The 26300-nt window shown below is 39.4% G+C and overlaps 1 protein-coding gene and 1 long non-coding RNA gene across 6 annotated transcripts; one reads left to right on the top strand and one right to left on the bottom strand.

Moving 5' to 3' along the window:
* Positions 1-778: 778 nt before the first annotated feature.
* On the top strand, positions 779-22061 carry frmpd2 (FERM and PDZ domain containing 2). 5 transcript variants are annotated; one of them, XM_042396322.1, is made up of 30 exons: positions 3165-5087; positions 5350-5513; positions 5701-5766; positions 5869-6048; positions 6178-6253; positions 6352-6439; positions 6698-6854; positions 7128-7199; positions 8341-8515; positions 8644-8779; positions 8889-9027; positions 9811-9963; positions 10042-10227; positions 10411-10570; positions 10769-10967; positions 11317-11417; positions 11686-11766; positions 12114-12221; positions 12954-13070; positions 13256-13431; positions 13740-13838; positions 14993-15086; positions 15688-15773; positions 16017-16194; positions 18283-18497; positions 19228-19294; positions 19378-19590; positions 19725-19801; positions 20383-20488; positions 21225-22061. In XM_042396322.1, exons 1-27 carry the CDS (start codon positions 4931-4933, stop codon positions 19413-19415), a joined length of 3468 nt encoding a protein of 1155 aa, XP_042252256.1. In that variant the 5' UTR covers positions 3165-4930; the 3' UTR covers positions 19416-19590; positions 19725-19801; positions 20383-20488; positions 21225-22061. The 5 variants fall into 5 exon arrangements, with proteins under 5 accessions (XP_042252253.1, XP_042252252.1, XP_042252256.1 ...); XM_042396320.1 differs by lacking the exons at positions 19228-19294; positions 19378-19590; positions 19725-19801; positions 20383-20488; positions 21225-22061 and adding an exon at positions 16394-16542 and having other exon boundaries at positions 18283-18368; XM_042396319.1 differs by lacking the exons at positions 18283-18497; positions 19228-19294; positions 19378-19590; ... (1 more) ...; positions 20383-20488; positions 21225-22061 and adding an exon at positions 779-2005 and having other exon boundaries at positions 4966-5087; positions 16017-16387.
* Positions 22006-26300, bottom strand: LOC121886396. The gene is made up of 3 exons (XR_006092723.1): positions 26154-26300; positions 22459-22515; positions 22006-22082 (listed from the first exon to the last, which is right to left on the bottom strand). It is a non-coding gene; the product is annotated as an uncharacterized LOC121886396 (long non-coding RNA).

Below are 26300 nucleotides of genomic sequence, written 5' to 3'. Positions count from 1 at the left end.
GTATATCAGATTTTGAATGCCCACATAGGCTGGTTTGATATATTGTCTCACTGCAGTGTCAGCCACATTTATAAAGCTGAGTTACCATATTCCAAATACAATGATCAGCACAGGCACTGCATTTGGCAGCTGGACTAGTTACTGATTAATATTTTAAACAGAAACATACCATAAACTTGTAAAATACTACTCATTGTTAAAGATTAAACCAGTGGTTCCCAATGTTTTTGGCTTGTGACCCCTTACAAAAAAAGAGTTTTTTACTTGCCTTTATACTTTTTTTTTAATCAAAACATTTCCCCCCCTAAACTTCTCAGATGGTTTGATTTAAACATCTGTTCAAGGCTCAAATAGGTACAATGATGTTATTTCACCCCCCAAAAAAGCATTATTAGGATTAAAGAAAATTCTCAAAAATGAGTGTAAATGACTGCAGCTGAACCAGAACTTTGTTTTTATGTGTGTTTCCTACTCCATTAATTGTCTCATGAACCACCAGATTTATCTTATGACCCTTTAGAGGGGTCATGACCCTTAGGTTGAGAACATTTTATAACTCTATAAAAACAATATAATATAATATATCAGTCACAGGGGCCAAATTTTTACCTGAACAAGCACTTTTACTTTTGATAGCACATTTTGCTGGTAATACTTCTGTACTTTTACTTAGGATTTTAAATGAGGGAATCTTACTTCTAATATAGAATTTCTATATGATTTTATTTGTACTTTTAGTTAAGTAAAGAAACTGAGTATTTCTTCCACCACTAATGTTTCATTTAGGGTCACGTCACTCATACAGATGATATCTGTGCACCAGTTTGTGAGGATTCAGATAAGCATACTAGAGTTGAATGTGTTTATGCATGATGATAGGTGTCAAATTTGACAATGAAGAAAGTTTGAGCCCATTTGAGAAGAAGGTGACAAGCAGGCCTTTAAATGTTCTACAGGTCGGATCCTTAATATTGGGCTGAACGGGACAGAGGCGTAAATCTGGACTAAATTAAGTTAATTAAGCTACAGGACATATCTAGATGATGTGGCTGACCCTGCCAGGTGAGAATGCGGACAAGAAAACCTATTAAATTGCAGATAATTGGAACACAATTTTTTAACCTTTTTATGCACATAACAGAAAGAAAGCAGAAACAACATCCAAGATACTGTGACTTTGGAGATTTTATGTTCTTTATACCACATTTCAGAGGTCAAATGTCACTTTTTACTTCCCTTCACCATTGTACTTTTTTTACTTTGCATGTTTTTTAATGGAAACAAACACCAAGGGAGCTCATGAAAGGATATAAAAGGCCTAGTTTACCTAAAACGTACTGTTTACATGTTAATGCATCAATGTTACATCACATCAATATCAATTCTTCAGATGATCCATCCACAGATTCATTCTTAATTACATTTGACATTCAATATGGCACTTTTATTTACTTTTACACAAGTGAAAATCTTCATGACAGAGGGGCATAAGCCTGTAGCATGTTCTATAATATCTATTTAATCTCAGAGCGGCATGTATTAGTCGATCACCTGTGTGGTAATCTATGTAAGGGACTAATAGAAAGTGGGACAATTAATGTGTCACTTGTGGTTGAAACATCAGATTAACACAGTGCCGCCTGCAATGGATTGGTCCTTTGCTGCCCCATCTGCCGTTAGCTTGCCCTGCAAATCCAATTATGTTCTTATGTCTCCAGGCTAAAAATAGTTGAAAATGACGGAAAACACAGAAAGAACACGTCATTAGTTGCGGGCCCGGAGGAAACTATGTTATGGAGCTGATGTGTCTTTTCTGTGGAGACAATTGATCCGTCATGAGGAAATGACAGTATGTGACGGGCTGCCATGACAGACAGAAACACCCGGACGAGGGAGAGGGGGGTAGAATGGCAGCAGGGAATGCATAAGAGGAAGGATTAGATTCAAAGAGGCGGATGTCTGAAGGAACTTAAGAGGAATCTCTTCAGATACCGGATGAAATAAGGTAGGTCACATTACATGTAAAAATAAAAAACAAGTTGTAATGTTTGTGGTGTGAATATTACTCATCAAACCACCTGTAGGCCTTGAGATAGATGCTTACAGACACAGTGCTGGCTGTTGTACGACTCCACTCAGGTACAGAATGAGCTATTAGAACTATATTTATTACCATTGAGAAGAATGGCTTTTTCTTCTTTATTATTTATATATATATATATCAACTGGGGACTGGGATCAACAATATAAGGATTGATCTGAGATAACTTAGAGGGTGCCATTGTGCAAGGCTTCGAAGCCATCTCTCTCTCTCTCTCACACACACACACGCACACACACTGAGTAAGAAGGCAAATGAAAAAGAGCTGTGTGTACTCTTTCTTTCTCTCGTTCTCTTGATAAATGAAAGTATTTATCAAGTCAACATGTGTTTGGTTGCTCAATTCCCAACTGAAATCATTGTCAGATGTTTTGTGTGAAGGGAGTGGCAGTGGAGCGTGATACAAACATAGATACTTTGTGTGTGGAATGAGTTATGTTATGATTTAGTTGAAGGATTTTTTTCTTTTTTTCTACCAGGACTTTATAAGCCGACCAAAAATCATGTTTCTTCATCAGTTTTGGTCATTTTTCTACTATGATTTAATGTGTTTAAGCAAGAACTTTAAACATCAGTTATCATTTCACAGTCATTTCAAATCAGCCGTTACAATTTGGTATAATCATTTGTATTTATATGTTCGCTAATGTGATTATTTGTGACTATAGCAGCTACTATGTCAACAGGTCAGCTATGGTCATCTCGCTTGAATTAAATCAAAGTACACATAACCTGATTAACAGAGCTGGGTTACTTGGCAATCTATCGAATTACTGCATCATGTCTGGATTCTCCTTGTCAGGGTTTCACTGTGTTCATGTGTCAGAATTAACTGGATGCAAAGCAGCATTTCTATACTGAGTCTAAACATCAGAACGGAAAGTTGTAGAGAGAATTGTTAATTCTATTAAAGTAAATTAAAGACATAAAACCATCAGTGCAAAAAAGGACAATAAACACCAACAACATTCTTCCATTTTCCTTCTCTTATCCTCAGAGAAGTGATAAGACAGTTATAATAAGATGCTTCCTGGAGGCTACAGCACCAGCATCCGCACGTTAATCTCATCATCAAACAAATAATGAAAACTCAGATTACTAAAACCAATGTAAACACCTCATGGTAATCTGGTTATTCTCAGCAGCTTTCATCTAATGCCAATGCCATCAGTGTCGCTAGCTGCAGCAAACCTCAGTGGCCTCATGTTGCAAAAATATCCTCAGTCAGATTTTCTCCTCTACGACATGGAAGTGATCATTTGTCCAAGATTATGAAAGCTTTACCTCAATTTGCCCTCTTGGAAGATCAGCACCTTCCTCCTGCTTTGTAACATAAGGTAATCCTACAGTTTCAAATTTGACCCAGTTGCAAAATGTAGTTTGATGACATGTAGGTGTGTGTACATGCAGGTGGACTCTGACAGTTTCTTCTCAGTGATGGTATTTGTGTATGCTGATTTATGCTAATTCTTTCATGAACCATTCAAAAATACACTAAATGCTTGCTAGTAGTGGTGTCAGTGCAGCTTACTGAGACTACTGGCATACATGCATCTCTTAACCTCATAACAGCTTATAATGCCAACTATTTTTATCCTGTGTCAGATAATTACAGAGAAAAAGGATCAGTGAGAAACAGTAATGGTTGAGGCAACTGACTGAAGAACAAGTGTAGAAAGTGTGCACCCATGCCATACTTAAAACATATATTTTGTTTCATACAGAAGCTAGGAAGTCCCACCCAACTCACCCACAAGTTTTCTCAGTTCTGAAAGAAATAGCTGAGTAATACATCCTTATGTATTCTCTTCATTTAACAAGCCTTACTTGAGCAATATCTGTAATGCTCTTTACAACTTTTTCCATTTAAAAGCAGACAAAAATAAGGACTTATTAAGAATGTCCCTAACTAATTTAAGAGTATCTAATACTAATAATATATTTGTAGAATTGTGAGATAATACATAGTGATGACATAAAATGTCCAACACACATGAATTACAGTCCTTGGTTTCACCTGAACTAATGATGTTTTGTCACCAGTATACCGGATATTTTCAATTACTGGAAGCCTCTCAAGGTAACTTACCATTTGAGAAATCCCTCAACGTAAGCACATAAGTGCTTTAATACTGCTCAACACCAGGCCTAACCACCAGACTCTAAACTGGTGCGAGATTCTGTATGAAACCTTAAAAAAACTGTTCATCAAACAAAAGACTTAATATACAAGTGTATCATTGTTTCTCTTTTTGCAGTCTTTGAAAACTAAAACTGTGTCATGTTGGCATCTTTCAGTCATTCATCTGGATTAATCAATTGAAAAAGAAAATCTAATAAGTCCTTACATCACATAGAAGCTCTCCATTCAACAGGTTTATACGTGCAACAGTTACTTTGTATGAGAAGCAATTAACCGAAGTGTTGGATTTGTTTCCAATTAGATCTAATTCCACTATACTCTAAGCTTGTCTGTCTGAAACTCCGACCTCTGACCTTTAAACGCTCTCTGTGTCTTACTTCTAGTGTTCTTGTCCATGAGGGGATTCAGCCTCTTTGTTGAGAAATGACACTGTAAGGCATCTGTTCAGTTGCCACCAGACCTCATATTATTTCCCTGAACAAGTTCCTGTCAAGTCAATCTATGAAAATCAAAGAATCAGGTCTTTTTTCTGGAGCAGCCAACTTCTTCAACTTCTTTCCTTTGTAGTTTATAATTATATCTAAAACTCAAATCAACACAGACATCTGACAGGACAGATTATAGAGCATTAGCTTACATTTATCCTGTTACTGGTGTTCCTTTACTGGAAAGGTCTGCAGCTCTGCATGTATGTCTCTGTCGTGTGTGTGTTTCCCAGCAGGATGGGTACGTTTGTGACCCTGGCAGAGGTGCTGGAGGCCCGGGGTTCACCGCTGGATGAGGATGAGGTGTGGTGTCTGCTGCTCGCCACCACTGAGGCCTTACTGGACATTTCTAAAAAAGGTAACCGACCACACAGCGACACCCGTTTCCTCACAGTTCCACCTGTTATTTGGCTACATGGCTCTTTTCTTCGGCAGCATTTAACCTCTTGTTCCACTGGACCCTCCCCCCATTGCACTTAAGAGAACTTAATTCAAGAAAACATGCTGCCTACTTGATAACCCTAATGTCTTTCACCAAAATATGCTCTCCCTAAATGGCAAACTTATCAAATCCTTCGAGTTGGTAAATGTCACCGGTTTCTGTTCTGCTCTCTGTTAAGGTTCAGGTAACATGTGCAGTGTGCTCAGCCCGGGCTCGGTGCTACTGTCAGCCAATGGGAGTCTGGCTTTTAAGAGCTGTGCCCGATATGAAGATGTGGCCTCCTTCACAGCTCCCGAGGTCCAGCAGGGCCACGCTGCCTCCACCAGGACTGCAGCTGAAAAGGTTGTAAAAACAAAAAATCATTTGTAGATCTTCAGTAGAATATGGAGATTATATGTATATGTGCCCTGATTTGTAATTATTCCCGTGATTGTGTGTGATTTAACATTTATATCACATTCCCAAAGACAATAGAACTTTAGCTAGAATGCTAATATCTGACTCATTTTCTGTCTCTACTGTCCATCAGATGCTTGTGTACTCCCTGGGGATGACTCTTTATTGGTGCATTGATTATCAGCTACCTCAAAACCAGGTATTTTGCACCCTCTCTGTCTCCTACCTCACATTCGAATCTCTCAAACGCATTCTCAGTGCTTGCTCTTCATCCGTTTTGCCGTCTTCCTGTTCTTCCCAGCCGGTCCAGCTGAGCGCAGAGCTGGAGGGTTTGCTGCTGAGCATGTGCGAGGATGTTGTGGTGAGGCGGACTGACCTGCTGACAGTACTAGAGACCTGTGAACTGCACCACAAGACCTTGATGCTGCCTCCGGCGGAGCGGCTCGTCAGGCAGCTGGTGGAGGATGTCTACCGAAACTCAGTGAGTGGGCACTGGATGGGATGTGTGTGGAGGGTTGATTTCAGCTGGTTAGGTTTGATGATTTTTGGTTTTGCTTTAACTGATGACTTCCTGCTTGTTTCCTTGAGCTGGACAGTGATCTTTTTGCAGGTTGATCATGTGTCCATGGCGGAAAATGGATCGCAGCTGACAGATCGCAGTCAGATGATCAGAGACAGATTACACAGTAAGATCCCTTTTGGTCAGATTCAAAACACAGACAGAGAAAAAGTTTTTAGATGTTTTATCAAGGCAAATATGAAAGTATTACAATATGTTTTTCAGGAGGATCTTTTAGCAACTCAACGTGGGCACTGAAGAAGAAGATCTCCAGGACGTTCTCAGGAGCATCCTATCCATCTGAGCCCATCGGGTATGAAATTATATGTGTTTACTTCAGAATGAATGAAATTCAAATCATACGTATTGTTGGTTAAATGATTAAAACAATGGGGGAAAGAAAACAGAACAAGAAAAGAGACAGAAATTGTGCAGGGAAGACAAACCACAGGAGGCAATCCCAGACTACTGCCATCAAACGCTTCATGTCTGATTGGCAAGCTAACATCTCATGAGTGACAGATCTCGCTTCCCATCAGACTGAGAACCGAAAACTCATTTTTTTCTCCAGCATTCCCCCGGGAGGTCGACACAGGGAGAGTTATGGCAGCTGGCAGCAGCTGAACCGCAACCCCTGTAGTCCGTACATGGACGGCAGTCGACAAACCAACTCCAGATCCCTCACACAGTTTGAGTCCACTATGAGTCTGAATGAGAAGAAAATCAAGGTGAGTCAGATTACTATGTTATAAAACATGGTATGTTGTTGTGGTATGTGGGCTTATATTACATGTTGGTGGTATTTACAAAATTTTATGAAATTTGATTTTTACTCTCCAGTGGTAGCCATTGTTTCCATTTGTACAGTTCCTCTTTGAACATGCTGTACTTGTGGCAAATTGATGTATTTTAAAGCAAGTTACAAAGCAAATTCCTCATCACAGTTTTCATCAAAAATTTATGATGGAGGCACTTTTCATTTGCCTTGTCTTCTGTTGCAGGACATGGGTCCTGAGTTTATCAGAATGTTAGATGAGCCACTGGTTGTCTTGGAGCTGCCTGGATCCATCTTGGTGAGTTGTTGAAAAAAGAAATAAAATCCTGTGATTATGACTTTTACAGTAGTTAAAAGGGGCAGTCTGGTCTTGTCTTAGATGCTTAAAGTTACACTGTGGAGTTTCTGACCACTAGTAGTGCTATGGAGCAATGTATTTATGAATGGTTCCCAGATTTGTTTGTATCATGCACATGCACGAGGACGGACACGTAACATGACAGTTGGCAGCAGTATTGCACCAAGAAACATTAAAAAAAAAGTTAGCTACAAAAGTTAGTTAAAAAAAAGTGAATCCATTAAACTAGAAATTCAATTAACAATTATTTTCATCATCAATTATTTATCTGCAGATTATTTTCTTGATTAATTGTGGTCTTTAAAATATGGGAAAAAAATAGCATTCAAAATTACTCAGAGCCCACAGTTATGTCGTCAATTTGCTTGTTTTGTCCAAAGGCTAAAGAGTTTAAATTCATATGGCAAAGAAAAAACCAGCAAATCATCACGTTTTAGAGGCTGAAATCAGAGCATATTTGGCATTTTTGCTTGAATAATGACTGACACTATTAGTCGATTATAGTTGCAGATTAATTTTCTGTTGATCAACTAATCATTGCAGCTCTACATTCAACATGCTTGTTAGACCTCAAGGGTCCACACAATGACAACAAATGTTTTTACAAACCAATTTCCATGGATAATTAAGGAGAAATCTGACAACTTTTTAAGAACAGTGGCCAAGTTTTTCCAATTACACAAACTTAATTAAACAGTAACTGAACACCTCGATAAAATCTGCTCATCTCTAGTGGTTTAATGTTCACCTTGCTGCACTGATGTAAAGGTGTGTCAGTTCACTGCGACATCCCTCTGCCCACATCCATCATCGCTGCTAATCTTGATGTTTCAGAGAATGATAGCACTGTAGTACAACTTACTTGAAGTAACACCTGTCCTAAACAAACATCTGTTGAGTTTTGCCACACCACAATCAAACACAAAACTGTGTTGAATAAAAATTGTACTTTGCAAGTACACCTCACCAGGTTCCCAACCGTATTATGCTTATTAATCCCCACATTTCCCTCCCATTTTTTAAAATGAATTTACAACAGTATTGTCACTCTGTCTCCCATTGTTTGTTCTCTCTGTTGCAGTCAAAGAAAGGCAAATCTCAAACCACACAGAGAGAGCTGAGTGTGGTGATGCCAAACGGTCAAACCATCCTGGTGAAATGTGAGGTGAAATCCCGAGGAGGAGATGTCTTTGACATGATAGTGGCTCACTCCAACCTAATGGAACATTTCTACTTCGGCCTGGCTTACATTGATGGTAAAGAAGCAGAGAGGTTTCAAAATGATGTGTCAGTGAGCGAGTCAGTGGATGCGGTGTAGTTAATAATTCATACAATATTATCCCATGGTATGTGTCAACTCACATCTTCTCTCTTCTCTGGTCAGATAATGAGTTTTTCTTTGTGGATAACGACACCAAGATTTCCAAAGTTGCTCCAGATAGCTGGAAGAAAGTGCCTACATCCACCTTTGTCCTTTTCTTCAGGGTCAAATTCTTTGTCAATGACATTTCTCTTCTTTTGTAAGTATCTTTCTTTCCTCTTTCATTACCAAAAGAACTAGTCCTCGGTTACAAAATAAGTGCGGAAATCATCCAGAATCCTTCAAATGTTTGTTCCTCTCTCTATCAGGCACAAACAGACCCGCCACCAGTACTACCTCCAGCTCAGGAAAGACCTTTTGGAGGACAGGCTGTCCTGCCATGAGGAGACTGCTCTGTACCTGGGAGCTCTGGCCCTGCAGGCGGAGTATGGAGACTGCATGCCTGAGGTTGTGCACCTGAAGCTATTTTATCTAAATGTATAGTTTTAAGGAATAGTCACCATATGGGTTGAAAAAGTAATTTAGCATTGCACTTCCATAATGTTGGGTGACTCACGAGAGAAAGATTTTCAAAAAGGATGGTCAAAATCGATGTAGCAGGAGCAGAGAAATCCTGACTTTTTTTACAAACACTGAATCCTACATTTCCCATAATGCATCCCACTAGCATCATTCACTGGAACCTCCCTGCCTGACATCTTTCAAACTTCACGCCCACAGTTTTTTAGTCAGTCTGTCTGTTATAAATGTTTAATCTACAAACCTTCCTTAACCCTGATAACATCACTGTGACATCATCAGGATTATTTTCTCAGATATGACCACCATAAAAGATATTATTATTATTATAGTTCCCCTTTAAAGGCAACAACACAAACAACTATTGTTTGAGTAGAATGTAATTGTATAATTACTGTAAACAAATGTGTCCATGTTGGAGACTTAGTGGCAGCCTCGATTTCATATTATTGGTATTTGATGCTGATGATGAAATGCTACTGTATCTTTAAGACTACATTTCCCATAAATCCTGTTGCTTTTTGCCACAAAAAAGATGTTACCACTTCTCTCTATCTCCTTATGTGCATTTGTTTTCTCTCTTAAAGCAGAATTGAGATTCTCCATTAAAATGTTACAGGTTACACCTTTAAAAACATGCTGATGTATTCTATATGAATACATTGATTTGATTCTATTAATAAAATACTTAAATCTACTTAATGTTTTTAGGTGTACGGTAGGAACTACTACCGCCCTGACCAGTATGTCTCCAAGAGTGTGATGGAGAGACGTGCCTTGCCTTATGTTCAAGGGGAGCTGCTACGGCTTCACACCAACAATGCTCAGATGCTCACCGATGAATCGGAGCTGGAGTTCCTCAAGGTAGCAAAATAGTCAATTTTGATCATAAAAATCAATATCTAGTGATGTGCCGTAGGCTTGATATTTCTCTCCCTGTAGGTGTGTCAGCAGTTGCCTGAATACGGAGTGTTGTTCTACCAAGTGACGCGTGACAAAAAGCCTTTAGAAGGAGAGATTATCCTCGGGGTTTGTGCCAAAGGAGTCATTGTCTACGAGGTTAAAGGTGGCTGCCGATCCACCAGTCAGGCTTTCTACTGGAGGGAGACAGCGACCATTTCCTCAAATGTAAGTGGAATAATGGGACGGGCTTTGTCGGTTCACAGGTAGTGCTGGACGAAATACATACCAAGAAATTCAAATCAAATTGATGCCAAAACTAAAATCTGAAACTACTGGTTTGTAATGACATTGGATATTTCTCTGTGTTCCTTTTTATCCCCTAAAACTCTTTCCTTGATGTTCCTACAGAGGCGCAAATTTGTAATAGAGAGCCGGGGCAGCAAGAAGAAGCACACCTTCATCACAGAGAGGTCGAAGATAGCCAAATACCTGTGTAACCTCTGTTCATCCCAGCACAAGTTTAACAATGAAATGAACTCTCGCCAGCTCAGCCACAGCCTGGTCTCAGGTCAGTTATTGCACCAATTACAATTGCCAAAACCTATTTTTGAGATGTACAACTCCACAAGAATTGTTGCAGTTTTCTGTGGACTTCTTGTCTCTTTCTGCCTCTGAGAAGAAAAGACAAAATAAAAACCTACCCTACAGTTTGGTGGTTTTTTGCTAACAATTTTAATCACTCAAGAGAACTTTCTTTTCCCTTCAGAGGAGAACATTGTGCAGTATGCAGCGGTCTGCCGTGCTCAGAGCAGCCAGCTCAAGTCTTACTCATGTTCTGAGACACCGCAAGATGACAGTGGTCTGACCACACCTCAGGACGAGTCCTTGAACAAGCTGTGTGACGATGTCACAGCCAGGATTGAGGCCCGCATCAAACAGCAGCGCCAGAGCCTCAATGAGCACAGGTACATTAGTCATCAGTTCTCATATATCCCCATATTCCCCACATTTCACATGAAATCTGTCGTTTTTGGCACGATTAAACTACAGTAAAGGTGAAGGAGCATCTAGTCTTGCATTTCAGAAGTACATTAAAGTGTAATGCCACTGATGGCTACTAGATGCAGGCTCCAAAAAATCCCTGGCTCCAACTGACTCTCATTCCAGACTTTACATGAGTTAAAGCCAAGCCTCTGAGGCTAGCTCATGCTATCAAAAGCACTGGTTAGAAGAGAACATGTTGATGCTTTCATTAAGTGACAGCAGATAGAATTGTGTTTTTTTATTGACTTTGTTCATGTGTATCTTCTGCAGCACCTGCTCCAGCAGTCAGCGCAGCAGCACTGGTATGCGTTCCCCAGCCTGCTCTCAGAAGAGCGGATCTGAAGCCCACTCCAGCTCCCCAGCAGCCAGAGGTACGACCAACTATTCTGCTCACCTTCTCTGACTGAAGGCCTGCATATGCATGTAAAACTACAGGTCCACTAGTCAACAAATGGCCTCCCAAAAGCATTTTAGTTCTTTGCTCTACTACTTGACTGTAACCCTGGTGACAGCTGAACATTTTTGTGGTCATCAGATTTCATTATTAGTACATTGTGCCTGCATCGTTTAAGAAAAAAGGCAAGACTACATTTCATATCAGTTAATGTTTATGCGATATTGTACCTCTTTGTCTCACAGAAACCCCAACTAAACAGGGATCATCGTCTGAGAGAGAAGTCATATGCATTTCTTTAAAGAAAGACCCGAAGCTTGGCCTGGGTAAGCTAATGCCACTTAATTACAAACACTAAGACAGGGCTGTTTTAATGCAGATATTATGTTTGATGAGCTAGTGCAGTTTTGTGCACATTCATACAACTGTTTGCATTTAAGTGGTGTTTCCTGGTGGAAAAACTTAATGACATGTTTAAGGAAAAATCAATGCTTTAGATGGATTTTTTTAGCTTAACAGAATGGAAATGATTGTTAATGGCTTCCTTTCTGAGCAAAAAGACAAACAGGATTAACAAACAGGAAGGGATATGAAAGAAAAACCAAGGCATTAAGGAAGGTTCTCTCTCCATTTGAAAAGTATTTTTACTTCTCTGTGGTTTGTGTCCATCCAGGTATAGTGATAGTGGGAGAGGATACAGTGGGGCGTTATGACTTGGGGATTTTTGTTGCCTCCATTGTGCCTGGTGGACCTGCTGACAAGGATGGACGAATACGGACAGGTAAAGAATCACATTGACAGTTTTACTTTATTATTGGCTGTTATTAACTTACAGATATAATGGTATCTGTGTATATGTTGGCTGACAAGTAAGAAATTATGGTACAGAAATGCCCAAATAGGATTGTGGCCAATTTAGAAAAAGTGTCTCCATTATATAGTTTGTCCACCAGAGAGCACAGACAGGTTGATTTTTCAACTATACAATGTCCTGTTTAGTATCTGTATGATGATTATTTATGTTTTTAAAAATTACCATCAGCTGATATATCTTTATTGGATTTTTTAAACTTTCAAATATCAGTATCGGACTCAAAAATCCAGTATGTAGTATGACTGAAGTTTGTTTGTTCCTTTGCCAAATAGAAATCAAACTTTGTCCTCATCAGCCAATAATCAAGTAAATATAGTTAGCTATAGTTAACATGAGAGAGACATGACTTTGAGTGGGGGTGGGGGTTCATATTTAGGTTATTTTTTCAGTTTTTCAGCATTTAGAAACGCTTGTAAATTTGAGGTATGTGATTCAGTATCAATACTAGAACTCATTTTGTTAATCTGTCATTTTTATTACTTTCTTTTGGAAATTTGAAGCAAACTCCTCATGTATGTTTAATTATCTGAAGATTAGTAGATTAGGGTCACATGTGAGGTTAAGAGTTGGGGGTGTAGGTCTCCACCGCTACACCGTCACTGGACACCAGCACCATTTCACTGTGACCTTTGCCTTCAGGTGGTCGTCTGATCTCTCTGAACCACATCAGCCTGGAGGGCGTCACCTTCAGTGAGGCAGCAGAGGTCATGCAGAGCAGCCCTGAGGAGGTGCAGCTCATTATCTCACAGCCAAAAGGTGCTCTGTGTGTGTGTTGTTACTGAATTTGTGTGAGAATAATGTGGTTGTGACCCTAGAACTCCTCTACACATCTGCTACTCAACTAATGCACATGTTACAAATCAGTAAAATGTAAAAAAAAAAAAAGAAGTAATATAACACTTACTAAATCACAGACTCAAATCTGTCATTTTTATCCCCAGTCCACCTCAGTCCCAACAGTGTGCGGTCTCCTGTGTTGAGGAATCACGAGTCACATACCTCACCGACAGACGGCAGATCAGGAGACAACAACCTGGACGAGATCGTCTCGGTCATGATGACACCGAAGACCAGCAACAGGCTACATGTCCCCCCAGAAGTACGCGTCAGTGCGCAGGTAGAATCCTAACAGCTCAGGTGTTTTTGTAATTATTTTAATGATGTTTAAGACCCCATATAGGTGGCCACATGAATATCAGTTATATTGTACTGTACCTCCTACATAAGTCTTTTTCTTTTTCTGTTACAATTCTCGTCACTACGGTGGTAATTTTGTACTTCGGGACAGTAAATATCTAATCTGTTGTCTCTTCAATACTGCCAATAGTCTGGATACATGGATGGATTAGTGTGTAGGTGTGTACGCAGTCAGACAGACAGAGACAGCGTTGAACTGAATGTTGTTACTGTCCATGTTGGTTTCAGGATGATTGCCCACAGTCTCCTTCTATGAACAATGTGAGGCCGGACGAGATCACTGTGGCGCTCAGGAAGATATCAGGAAGTCTGGGCATCAGCATCTCAGTGAGTAACCCACACAAATCAATCTAATAAATCTGACTTCCATGTAAAATCTTCAGTTGGAGTTAAAAACTACTGTGTTCTTTGATGGTCTACACAGTTTCAGATGCTTTCCACCATCACAAGAATAACATTTTTTGGGGAAAAGATGAATCATGTATCTGTTTTTGGCATAAAAATAATCAATTTTACAAATGTTGAACATGGTGATTACACAGCATATTCTTTTAATCCAAAAGCAGTGGTTTTGGCATCAGCCTGCAAAACCCTGTATCCGTCTAACTAATGTGTCCTCAACTACATGTAAGAATTTGATTGAAAACATTTACACTGAACAGTCAGGGAGGGTAATTAGTGCAGCAAGTCATCTCCAGCAGTAGGTCACAAAGTCTCTTTCACCCGATCTGATCTGTGGTCTGACAAGATTAGAGACTGAGAGAAATGTTGGTCCAGTTTATCTTACTCACACTGCTCACTACTGCATCATGAGCTGCTTTTCAGTTTCAGTATCAGTATTCATTTACTTAAGTAAAAGTAAAAATACATTCAAAATTGTCCTAAGTAAAAGTAAATAAATATTATCTGCTAAATGCACTTTAGTGTCAAAAGTTAAAGTACTAATTATGCAGAATGACCTCTTACAAAGAAGAATACACCAGCAAAATGAATTTTTACTACCTGAAAACCCAAAGGTTATGATTCATCTATAATGCCTTAATACATTATTTAATATCAATAAATCCATTACTTACAACTTTTAAACCCTTTATCAGGTATGCTTCATTGGAAAATGGTTCCAAGCATTTTAATGTTGAAGCTAGTTGTGGTAGAACCAATTTAAACCACTTTGTATACTGTTGGGTAGTTTAATCTATAACAATGCATCACATTTTATGAGATTATTATATGTTTTGTAATCTGCAAAGTAACTAGTCATTTTAGATGCCAGATAAATGTAGCAGAGTAGTAAAGTAGAAGGAAATTGAAACACTAAACACTCAAAAATTTCCACCACTGACTGGAACAATTATTGCATTAAACATGACTGTCTTAATCTAAATATATTAAAGCCCTTTTTTCCCACCTCAACGGCAGTATTTCACAGATACGTTCTGAATGAAAGTTGAACTAAAAAGACTTTGTCATGAATTGTTCAGGGAGGTGTCGACACAAACCTTCCAAATGGAGGAATCTACATCAAGAGCCTCGTTCCAGGAGGGGCTGCTGAGAGAGATGGGCGACTACATACAGGTATCACAATGAAATATCACATCCAATAATGCCAAGAAGAAACCCTATAAGTGTACATAAAGCCTCAGTTATTCCCCCAGGGGACCAAGGGAAACAAAATTAACTAACAAGCTTCAGTATGAATCATGACTACAATATTACACCTTACATTCAGATGAAAAAAAAACATTAAAAAAGCAGAAAAACAATGTAGGGTACACCTTATGTTGGTTAATAGGCACATCATCTAGGTCTAAAGTTCACGTACACACACAGAACAACAGTTGAAAAATTTAATTATCGCATCCATCCAAAGAGCATAAACACATTTCATGCGTGTCAGGATGCATTGGCAGAAACAAAACAATAATTCATATCATTGTTTTCAACAGCTTCCCCAGAGCCATAACTGTTCCAATAGTGTCAACAAACAACGCTTCATTTAACACTTAATCACTACAATTCCACACTTATTAAGACTGGAAATTTTGTCGACATTTTGGAATTTAGCTGACACTTCCAAAGCACAAAGCCAACAGTAGAAATGAGACAAAACACTTAAAGTAGAGGGAGAAAATATGAGTGTAAAATATCATTTATCTGTCTGTTTGTCCTGTTACAGATGACAGACTGTTGGAGGTGGATGGGATTAGTTTTCAAGGTTTCACCTACCAGCAGGCTGTGGAGTGTCTGACTAAAACTGGGGAGGTAAAGAACAACATTTGACTGATGATTAGACACAAAAGATGACCTATTTCTCCTAGTGGTGACCTTCTTTGCAACTCCTAACTTGCCAACCACACCCCTCCATTACCCCTTTTATTTTTTCTTCTTCTGTTTTTTTCTTCATTCCTTTCTTGTCCTCTCCTGTTATTCCCTCACCATCACTCACATCTTCTCTGTGCTTTCTTACAATTTCTTACCATTCTCCCCCATTTTCCTCTCCTCCAGGTGGTAACCATGGTGGTGGAGAGGGAGTTGATACACCTGCCCAGAGTTTCTCTAAGTGCAGACACTGGCAGCATCAGTCCACCTACCAGCCAAGTGAGGCTCAACAAGTCCTCGTCCACTAATACTCCTCCACAAACGGCCCCTGACCGGCCCACGGACTACAGCTTTTCTACTAACGGTAGGAGACCTCAGCTCAGGTTCAGACCTACTGAATCAAGCACACACAATGCATGTAATAGTCTCAACAAAAAAAACAAAACAAAACAAAGCTCAGATTCTCCTTTTGGAAACTTCTCAGAAGTATTTGCGGCTGTGTGAGTATGACAGCATTCGTGCTCATGCAATCTTCCCATAATGAATGAAAATTTTGCCAATAGATTGATCTGCAGTTCCCTCAGAGAGACAGAAGATAATGTCACAAAACCTCACACTGCTGAGGAAAAACCTGCGTGAGAGAACCTGCCGTCTAAGCTGTTTTGTGCTTTAATAGCCGACCAGGCGGCCAGGCTAGTCTGACTGCATGAAGGTGAACTTTCACACACTTCCTCTTCTTCATCCTGATCTTCCTTTGCTGACCCTGACCTTCCTCTTCTTATCCCCCTGGCCTCTCTTATCCTCTGGCCTGTCCTTCTATATCTGTCATCTTCCCTCTCTCCTCTCTCTGAAGATCAAACAGGTAGATCACTCATTTTAACATAATACAGAGACAGTTTCATCCATTTTATCCATCCATTAGAAGTTAACATCATGAGAAGTGGTTAGTTTTTCTCAAAGTGGTGTAATAATTGATTTTTGCTCTTACCTTTAATTATGTCTACAACAGGCTGAGGAGGACATGCAAGTAATGATTTCTTTATTTTGAATTTAAAATGAGTATTTTTTATCTTCACATGAAAAAAACATTTTCCAGTGATGACAAAATGTAGATTTTGTGAACAAAAGAATCTGGTTTGCTCATATTTTCAACTGGCAAATGTTGTAATCAAAAAAACTACGTAGGCCTACTTACCCTTTTAAAATCATCCCTTACCAGTAGTCAACACTGACTGTGCTCTAGTCAAAACACTGTAAAATGAGGCCAACTGTTTCCTGCTTATAAGGAATATTTTGACATTTCGTGAAATTTGCTTTCTTGCTATGAGTTAGCTTAGAAGATTATACCAAATATGGTAAACTAGAGCTAACAGCTGGTTAGCTTAATTTAGCATAAAGACCAGAAACAGGGAAACGGCAAGCCTGGCTCCATCCAAAGGTAACAAAATCCATCTACGAGCATCCCTAACGCTCACTAATAAACATGTTATAATCTGTACACAAATGAAGTTAAAAAATGGCAAGGTGAGATTTTATGGGGATATGTGGTGAATTGATGATACATTGTGTAATTAGTGTTAATTAGTGAGTTTTCATCTTACTCTCGCAAGAAAGCAAATAAGCATATTCCCCAACATGTTTAATATTGCTTTAACTAAAGTGACAAAAAGGCCTTGTACACCTAAAAGAAGCAAAGTCAGCAAGCTGCTGTAGTTCAGCAGACAACTCAAGCCTGCTGCTACTCCTTTGTAACATACTCCGCACCCTTTTCTATATGGCCGTGTAAACCCATTAATGGTCTACTCACAGGCACTGCTTTGCCAGTTGCCTCATTGCACACATTGCACACCTGAAAACTGTCCTGTAACCTTTGCACTCACTTGATGGCACTTCCGCTGCAATTTATATAGCATTTCATAAGCCCCACCCCCACCCTAGCATCCACCTGTAGGCTATGAGTCTCATTTTGTCAGGGATAGTTATTGTGGTCACTCCCCAATCCCAGCTGTGTTGACTTTGTTGTGTCCTTTTGGGGAGTGACAAGATCAGGTCTTGATCTGCATAAAGTCTGCATTCACATAGTAATACATTACATGTGATTTGGCTGACTGAGCTGTAGACTGTCACTTTTAGTTATGTATTTTAGGTTTTACTTTTTCAGTCTCATATGTTTGAAGCTTAGAAAAATAAATCTTATTATAATAAACATTGTATAATGAATTTTCTTATTAATTCACCTTCATTTTTTCCCTCTCTTCCCTTATTTTTATATTGTGCTCTACCCTTGTGTGCCATCTCTCTGCCTCCTCACAAATCTCAAACTTCCTCTTCCCTCCATTTGTCCCCATCCACCTTATCTTCTCCATTCCATTCAAATTCTGACCTCCCTACATCTGCTTCATTGTCCCGTTACGGACTCCATCCTCCATCCTCCCACTTCCAAAACATTCAGACAACACCCAGGAAGTGACTTTGACCAAGAGTGCCAATGGCCTGGGCTTCAGCTTCCTCATGTGTGAGCTGGATCCACCTACCCGGGACTTTGGCAGTCTCATCCGGATTAAGCAGCTTTTCCCTGGCCAACCGGCCCAGCAGAGCGGCAGGATCCAGGAGGGAGACGTACTTTTGGCCATCAATGGCCAGTCGCTCAAGGAGCTGTCTTATCCAGTATGTGCACATTTTAAATTTAAAAGTTTACCTTTTAACTCATCCATATGTATTCATCTCTTGGTAATCCTTGATTTGTCCCACAATCAATTTAGTGGGCATGTGAATTTAATTCACCCTGGGAAATTTGTTCTTTTCATTTCATGATGTATTAGTTTGGTACGTGACTGTGAGTTGAACTTATACACTCAGTCATATCTGATTAGGGTTGCAACTAACAATTATTTTCATTATTGACTCATCTGTTGATTATTTTCTTGATTAATCCATTACTTGTTTGGTCTATAAAATGTCAGAAAATGGTGAAAAATGTCAATCACTGTTTCCCAAAGGCCAAGATGCAATCTAAAATGTCTAGTTTTATCTGGGCCAACAGTCCACAACCCAAAAATATTCAGTTTACTGTCATAGGAGACTAAAGAAACCAGAAAATATTCACATTTAAGGAGCTGGAACCAGACAATTTTTGCATTTTAAAAAAAAATGTCTCAAAATGGTTATCAAAATATTTTTCACTCTATTCACATAGATAGAGATGATGTAGTTGTATGTGTAAGTATTGCAGGACTGATCAGTTCTGGTTCAATATTCTGACCACCATTTCACATGAATATGTATTTGTACTCCCATTTTAACATTTGGGATTGTTTTTCTTTAGTTTGATAGATTTTTACACCCTGACAGGAAAATAATGTTAACACTTGTTCATAGTTGTCTTATCTTTCTGTAGAAGGTGCTAAAGCTGTTTAAGACTTCGCCCCCTGAGGTCCGACTGACTCTCTGTCGGCCTGCCCCAGGTATACACATACTTTTTTTGCATACGCTCACATATACACATTTGCACCCATTTCATTTCCTCACCTGTTTGTGTTTTCTGTAGGGATCCTTCCTTCCATTGATCAGTTTACTGGCACATGAGTGAGTTATACAGCGCCAACAACAGTGGACATTCAGTGGACATTCAGACTCAACACTGTGCTTCCTGATCAATCAGGAGCTGGTGATGGAGGGAGGCATGGGCGATATGAGCACTCCGATCAGCAAACAGGAGCATTAAGCTGATCTTATCAACCGACTCCAACACTACAGAAAGGTCAGTGATGTTTGTCAGTGTGACATGATGTGACTTGACTTGACACAACATGTCTTGATAACCAACCAGTGGGAGTTATATTCATTGTGTGTTGTCATATCTGATTGTATTTTCACCTTTTGTCATTGGAACAGACACCAGGGAGTCTGTTTAATAGTGTTGAACAGTCCAGAGGGATAAAATGATCTTTGCAATCACATCAAGCACTGCGGTGAGTCAGTCATGCTACATAACAAATCATGACACAACATACCACCCTTTCATATCATGTAGCATATTGTAATATGATATTACACAACATGCTGTGACTTGACATAATGTAGCTCAGTGTGACATAACAATGTAAGATGTAACACAACATGGCATGAAACATAACAAATATTACCAAAGGAATCAGATCCTCTCTCATGTTAGTTGTGGTTTTGCTAACAGGGACACACACACACACAGAAGCATCTTGAATATACTCTTGAGCACAATTATGGGATAGAAAAAGTGCTCTGTTTTCTCAAACAGTATGTTTGTCACTAATGTTAGTCACTGCACTGAGTGATAACTTGATCCATCTGTGTTGTTCTATATCTTAATTGATTTTAGGAGAAAATTAATTGTGCAGAAGGATGATTATGGTGTTAAACTAACATGAAATCCAAATGTAAAAATATATCTTTTATACTAAGCAAGGTATTAAGTGTGAAATATGTATGATTACATTCTGTAGACTTGAGATAAAATATCAGTCATGTTATATGAGGTTTTTACTATGAGCATGTTTTGTCTGTTTTCTTACAGTATCATACTGAAGAAAGAGATGTAACAGCAGACGGGTCGGAGGCTGAATGTGGGCTTCAGTGTGTGAAACCCTCAGGATTTGAGAAGAAAATAACCGGATGCAAAGGTGAATGACTGGATAATGAAAGAATATTAAACATACAGAATTTAGAGTTCATACTCAGCAGGAATTTTTCTCTTATTTACTCCTTCTTCTTTTTTTCTTTTATCTTACTTTACTGAAATTGGTTTTATCTGATTTATTATGAAGTTTAATGATTTTATAATTTCTTGATTTTACTTTGCTGCCTTGTGTGCAATGAAGATGATTTGTAACTTGAGTTTTGAAAAGTTCTCGATAAAGATATTTTACTATCAGTAAACAAAACTGCAGCTGATTTTACTAAGTATTTCATTCTTTTGTAGATATAATTATGCAAATCAATGCAATTGGCTTTTCTGTTTGTTTAAAAAAAAAAAACGACATGTCTTGTTGATTCATGGTAATGAATCATACAGTCTTACTGTATTTATGGGCAGACACAGATTGTTTTTCCACATGAGCATCTCAAAGCTTATAACATTCTAGGTCGGTAGGCCAACAACAGAGATTCTGCCCATAACCCTCATGGGATCCGTGATTTCACATAACCTACTGGTCGGAAGGGAACCCTGAACAACTTTTACTGCATTAGCTGTTCATCTGTTAGCCACAGGGTGGCAGCAGTTTACTACAAGTAATAAAACTTCCTCTGTGCTGCAAACAGTAATCATCAATGCTGATTCTTACTCCTCAGATAAGAGTATTTCATATGGAAACAACAAGGAAACTAATAGTGTGATATTTTTTCTCTCCTTCACAGGAAATCAGCATGTTGTTGATACCAACAGAAGAAGAAAACTGAACTAAATTGTTAAAGATTTTTTTCTTTTTTTTGCTATAAAGTTTGGCAAGGACTCAAAACACTACAGATATTCAGAATGCCAACAAACAAAACTTTTATTGTATCTAGAAATGACAAAACAAAATGTGAATTTCTACATTATTAAAGAGGAATTTAACCTGCATAAAACTTTTCTATGTGTCTACAACTTCAACAACAGTGTTCTGTTTCTGAGTCTCTACGAGTTCATTTAAGCTTACATTGTGTTCAGAAATACAATGAATACTAACCCTCATTATCTCACCAAAACAAATGTCATTAAACTGAGTCTGACCTGAATATGGATGATCCACCCCCAAACACTCATTTAGTATCTGGAAAAACTGGACAGTACACATACACTCACTCACACACACACACACCTCCCTGGGTGAGGAGCCAGTAATGGCCCCTCATAAATAAGGGTTCCTGTATTTCGGTGAAACCCAGTAGTGCATCTGGATCCCATCAGAGCTTGTGTTCCCTTTGCAAATGATCCCAAATGTTTCTAATTATGCCAGTGGAGTCGGCACGAGGCTGTGTGAGTGCATGTGTGTGTGTGTGTTTTCGTGTGCATGTAATCGCCCTGACGGACATGCACACCCATACACTGGCCTCTGTTTATTCACGAACAGAGTAACAGAGATGGACAGCGTGGTCTTGACCTCTGCAGCCTCTGCTTAGGTCACTGCACGTGGTGATGACTGATGAGTGAAAGATGGGGTGGAGATGGATTTTCTCCACCCGTCTTCCCTGCTGACGCCGCTTTGTCCCTGCTGTTCTCAAGTGATTTCCAGCCTGGGAGGGTGGCAGATGAGATTTTAAGGGCAGCTGAGGTTGCAAGATGAGTTGTGAAATGTGCAAAAAATTAAAAAAATGTAAAATTATACAACCATATAGGGAGTTTGCAGTGAGAGCTGATAGTATCTGCTAATACTTCATCATACTTGGATCAATGCAATTTACATATTGTAAGCCAAGCATCATGTTTAATATATGTAGATTGTTTGAATATAAGGGCGTGAACGACCTTGCTCACAGTAGATTTAGCATACCAACTGCAAATGTGATTATTTGCATTTGCATGGTGTTGTTGCAACGTGACTGTACACACCAGGGAACATTTCATGAACTGCGAATAGAATTATAGTGGACTTTTTCTCTGGTACTTTACCATAGATGAATATGCTGGAATCAAGCCACTGATGACTGTGCCAAGTGTTGTGTGAGCCTGCAATGGAGAGCAACAAAAAGCATGATTTTAAAAAACAAGCAACTGAGGTGGAGAAAAGAATAAAGGGATAGCAGTGACGTCCAGCTATCATTCCTCATCCGCTTGCTCGTTGGCCGTTGTAATTAGAAGAGTTACTGTATCTGGAGACAAGTGTTGCTAGCCAATCAAATGGCTACTTAAAGATTTCTAAAGTAATCTTATCAGTTTTTTGCAAAGCATTTTAGCATCTTTCAGATCATTGTTTCAGCTTTATTGTGAGTTGTTGCAAATGACTTGTCTCACTATCAGAATTTGGTCCATTTGGTCTGATAACATTTGGAAAGTCTGGAAGCCCCACACCACTGAATTATTTTATCCTATCCAAGTTAGCAGAGGGCTAAACCAGAAGTAAGCCATCTCGTCCCTGAATGACGAAGAAGCCCATCTGACGTCACCGCATCCCGCTTGGAGGCTTTGACTCGACTTCGGAGACGGTCCATCTCAGGCGCAACTCGGCATGATTCGGCACATTTAAACTGGTAATAGAAATGCAAATCAATGCGGCAAACAACAGACAGACAAAGTTAGCGAGTACCTTAGCTGGTGGACATAACTGTAGCTGAGCGTTTAGCAGCTAAAGATACAGATATTTCCTTGATGGAAACCAAAAAAAGCTACAAGGAGAGTGAATATGAAATTTATTGCGTGGCCAGAAACACAACTCCAAATAAATGCTTATGTTGCTCCGTTCCTACTGCATGTTTAAATAGGAAGCTGTTTGCTAACATGTTGGCCATATCAACTTTAGAAGGTGATGTTGTGCTTACAGCTTGTTCTGCTGCCCCAAAGTGGCCAAAAAATCTATACTTAAAACTGCTTTATGGATAAACCTAACCAATTATTTCTTACTCTAGATGAGCTTTGCTTTTTGAAAAATGCAAAGTGCAACAATTTCCAACCCACAGACCGTTACATGGTTGTGTGTATTGTACACATTTACAAAGAACAGCATTTATATAGTCATTTGAACTCAAACCAGCCTGGTCTGGCTTTGTCTCTACCTTGATATAAGCAAGGAGAATGTGACATATGAGAATCTGGCTCCTAAAACCATAAAGGTTGCAGATATTTTCAGACTGTCTCCAAAACATGGATATGGATATGGATAAATACCTCTGTTGCAGAGTCAAATGCTGGAGCTCTGTGACCCCCAAAGTAACATAAAAACACCACCCAGACAAATGGGCACAGTTATGCAGTTTGGCAGGCTTCAGAGATCTCTCTCTGCATTACAAGGCATTCACAAAGATTCACATTTTCCACTGTAGCCACTGTGACGCACAGTCCTGTCCAGAGGCAGCAATGGATGCTGGGTGATTGCATGCGTTTGATGCCACCTCTCGCTCAGCTATTTCCCCCACTTAAATTGATTGTGCTAATGTGTAAAGTGGACTGCGACGATTAAGGGTAAGCCGTGTTGTTCTTGAGAAGGGCCTCAAATCCATTACCATGGCTGCAACCCCAAGCATCCAGCGACACAACTCTGGGCTTGGAAAAGGGCCTCCAGCTCTGTGTGAAACACGAAGGGGAAATCATCAAATGTGACTTATTACTGGCGAGTGGAAAAGGATATCCTAATTATAATTATATCCTGGCCAAAATGGGTCGATATTTAAAAATGAAAACAATGGTAATTGCGCATTTTGAGGGAGCAGTCGGCCAAAGAATTCCACATTTCTGAAAGAGTCAAAAAGGCAGCCGAGATTGAAAAGTTAATTGAGGAGACGTCAATGAAAAGGAAGCAGTTAAAAGAGAATAAAAGTTCAATACGTCGAATAGATGAATAGAGGATGAGAGAGTAAGTGAGTGTGTGTTCATATGTGCACACACACATACACTTTAAATGAGAGAATCAAAGGAAATAGTAGAGTTATACAGCAAGCTCATAATGTGTCAACATTGTTCAGTGTGGGAGGTCGCCCCAGGGGGACTTTGCCTAACACACAAGGGAGAAATTCAACTGCTCTTTCAGCGGAAATCCTCATCATACATCTCCACTGCTTTAGGGAAGCAAAACAACCTGACGAGAGGACCATGGAGCTGTGGTTGTCTCAGTCCATGAGGCGGAAAGGAGTGTGAAAGATTTACTCATTTTGACGACAGGAATCTGATACTTATGTGTCAAAACTAAAGAAAAAGAGATCAGTATTTAAACATTATTAAATGCTTAGTTTGGCATGTGTTTACTTCTCCATGGCACAAAATCACCATAATGTGTCTGCTGGAGAGGGATAAGGTTACTTATTCATGCCAAAGGTTCAGCGATTACTTCATTAGATGAGATTTACGGCTTTCCTACTCTCTTTGAAAAAAAACCCCCAACTCTCCACTCGTTGGAATTTTAAGACACATTGACAGGACCCACCTATCCAGGGAAAGGTGACTTTAATGCGTCTCATGCATATACTCTTTCTCAGCAACACCCTTAACACTTACACCCATTCACATCTGGGAGCCACATACTACAGCAATACTCTTCTGTTGCTGGCTGCTGAGTAACCTCCAAATAAAAGCTAAAGATTGAGTACATGTCGTGGTTGCACGGCAGGCTTCTCTCTGGCAGACTGCAAAATTCTCATCTTGATTGCAAACATTAAAAGCTGAATGTGTTCGCCACACTGCGGTAGCCTATTTCCCTCGATTTCTGTTGCTAATGGGCTATGGTTGTTTAGTTAGTGAGCTAATTGACATGTTTGGGAGCAAGTTTGCTATATTCCAAAAGGAAAAAAAACAGCCACTTGGAACTTATTCCACTGCTGGGGTTCAAGAATTCTTGACACATATTTGTGTGGATCTTTGATAATGAGGCTCCGAGTGAGCAGTTGATTAAATTCAAGCTATTTTATTACAGCACAGACTGGAGGTACGTCTGATAGGCCAACATCAGCATCTTATGCAAGATTCTGCCTGCAGGAAGCCAGTGTGCGGGCGAGTGTTTGGGTGGGTTGAAGACCACATAGGCTGCTGATTTCTTGATGAGTTGGAGGGGGGCCTGCCTGCATAACAAGGCCAGTCTGATCTGAGATTATCAGGGGATCCTCAGTGACCACACCAATGTTTCTTGAAATCCTGGAGGATGAAACCATAACATCCTCCACTGAGATGGAGAGCTTAGAAAAAGGGTACAGTCTTTTGAATAATGGGATAAAGAGCAGTTCTTGGCTCAATTGAGCTTCAAATGGTCATTCTTTCTGTCAAGAGGCAATATCTGCCAGGCATGCCGGCAGTCCAGATGTGATCCAGAGGGAGGAAAAGAAAAGTGGAGAGTGGTTAGGACATTAGAATTATGTAAAGTTATGTGAAGATTTCAATAAATAATGTGTTGTAAGCTGGTTAGCTTGCTTGTTGACCAGCCAGTATGGTAAATGTCTAAAGGAAAAGCATTAAGCTAATTTTTGGTCCAAGAAACTATGCTATTTGACCCCAATCACTGATAAACCAATAACCTTATGGGTAAAGTTTAGCTATATGTTTTTAAAACAAAGATGTAAAGAATTAGCTCAATATTTGTTGATTCATCTTGTGACTTATAGAAAAAAGCATTTTATACACATATATGGTTCAGGTCTTTCAATAAAGACAATCATCATCCTTACCTTCGCTCGCTCAGACCCTTTTGGTTTGCTCATTCCACTGTAAGCTTGAGTCGCTCTTGGCAGGACAGCACAAATGGTCAGTATTCTTGAGTTCTTTTGATACCTTAAACCTGGTTTTTCAGCTCTCACTCAGCACCTTTTCCTGAA

The sequence above is a fragment of the Thunnus maccoyii genome, chromosome 20 (genome assembly GCF_910596095.1).
Source record: "Thunnus maccoyii chromosome 20, fThuMac1.1, whole genome shotgun sequence".
NCBI lineage: Eukaryota > Metazoa > Chordata > Actinopteri > Scombriformes > Scombridae > Thunnus > Thunnus maccoyii.
Note: the sequence above shows the minus strand (reverse complement) of the source record. Positions and strands in the feature narration are given on the sequence as shown.

Bases quoted from the DNA above. Each gene is read 5' to 3' on its own strand.
- frmpd2 (XM_042396322.1), top strand. From the start codon at position 4,931: ATGTATGTCTCTGTCGTGTGTGTGTTTCCCAGCAGGATGGGTACGTTT. The intron at 5,767-5,868 runs GTATTTTGCACC...TGTTCTTCCCAG, and splicing joins ATCAGCTACCTCAAAACCAG to CCGGTCCAGCTGAGCGCAGA. The intron at 10,228-10,410 runs GTAAGTGGAATA...ATGTTCCTACAG, and splicing joins CAGCGACCATTTCCTCAAAT to AGGCGCAAATTTGTAATAGA.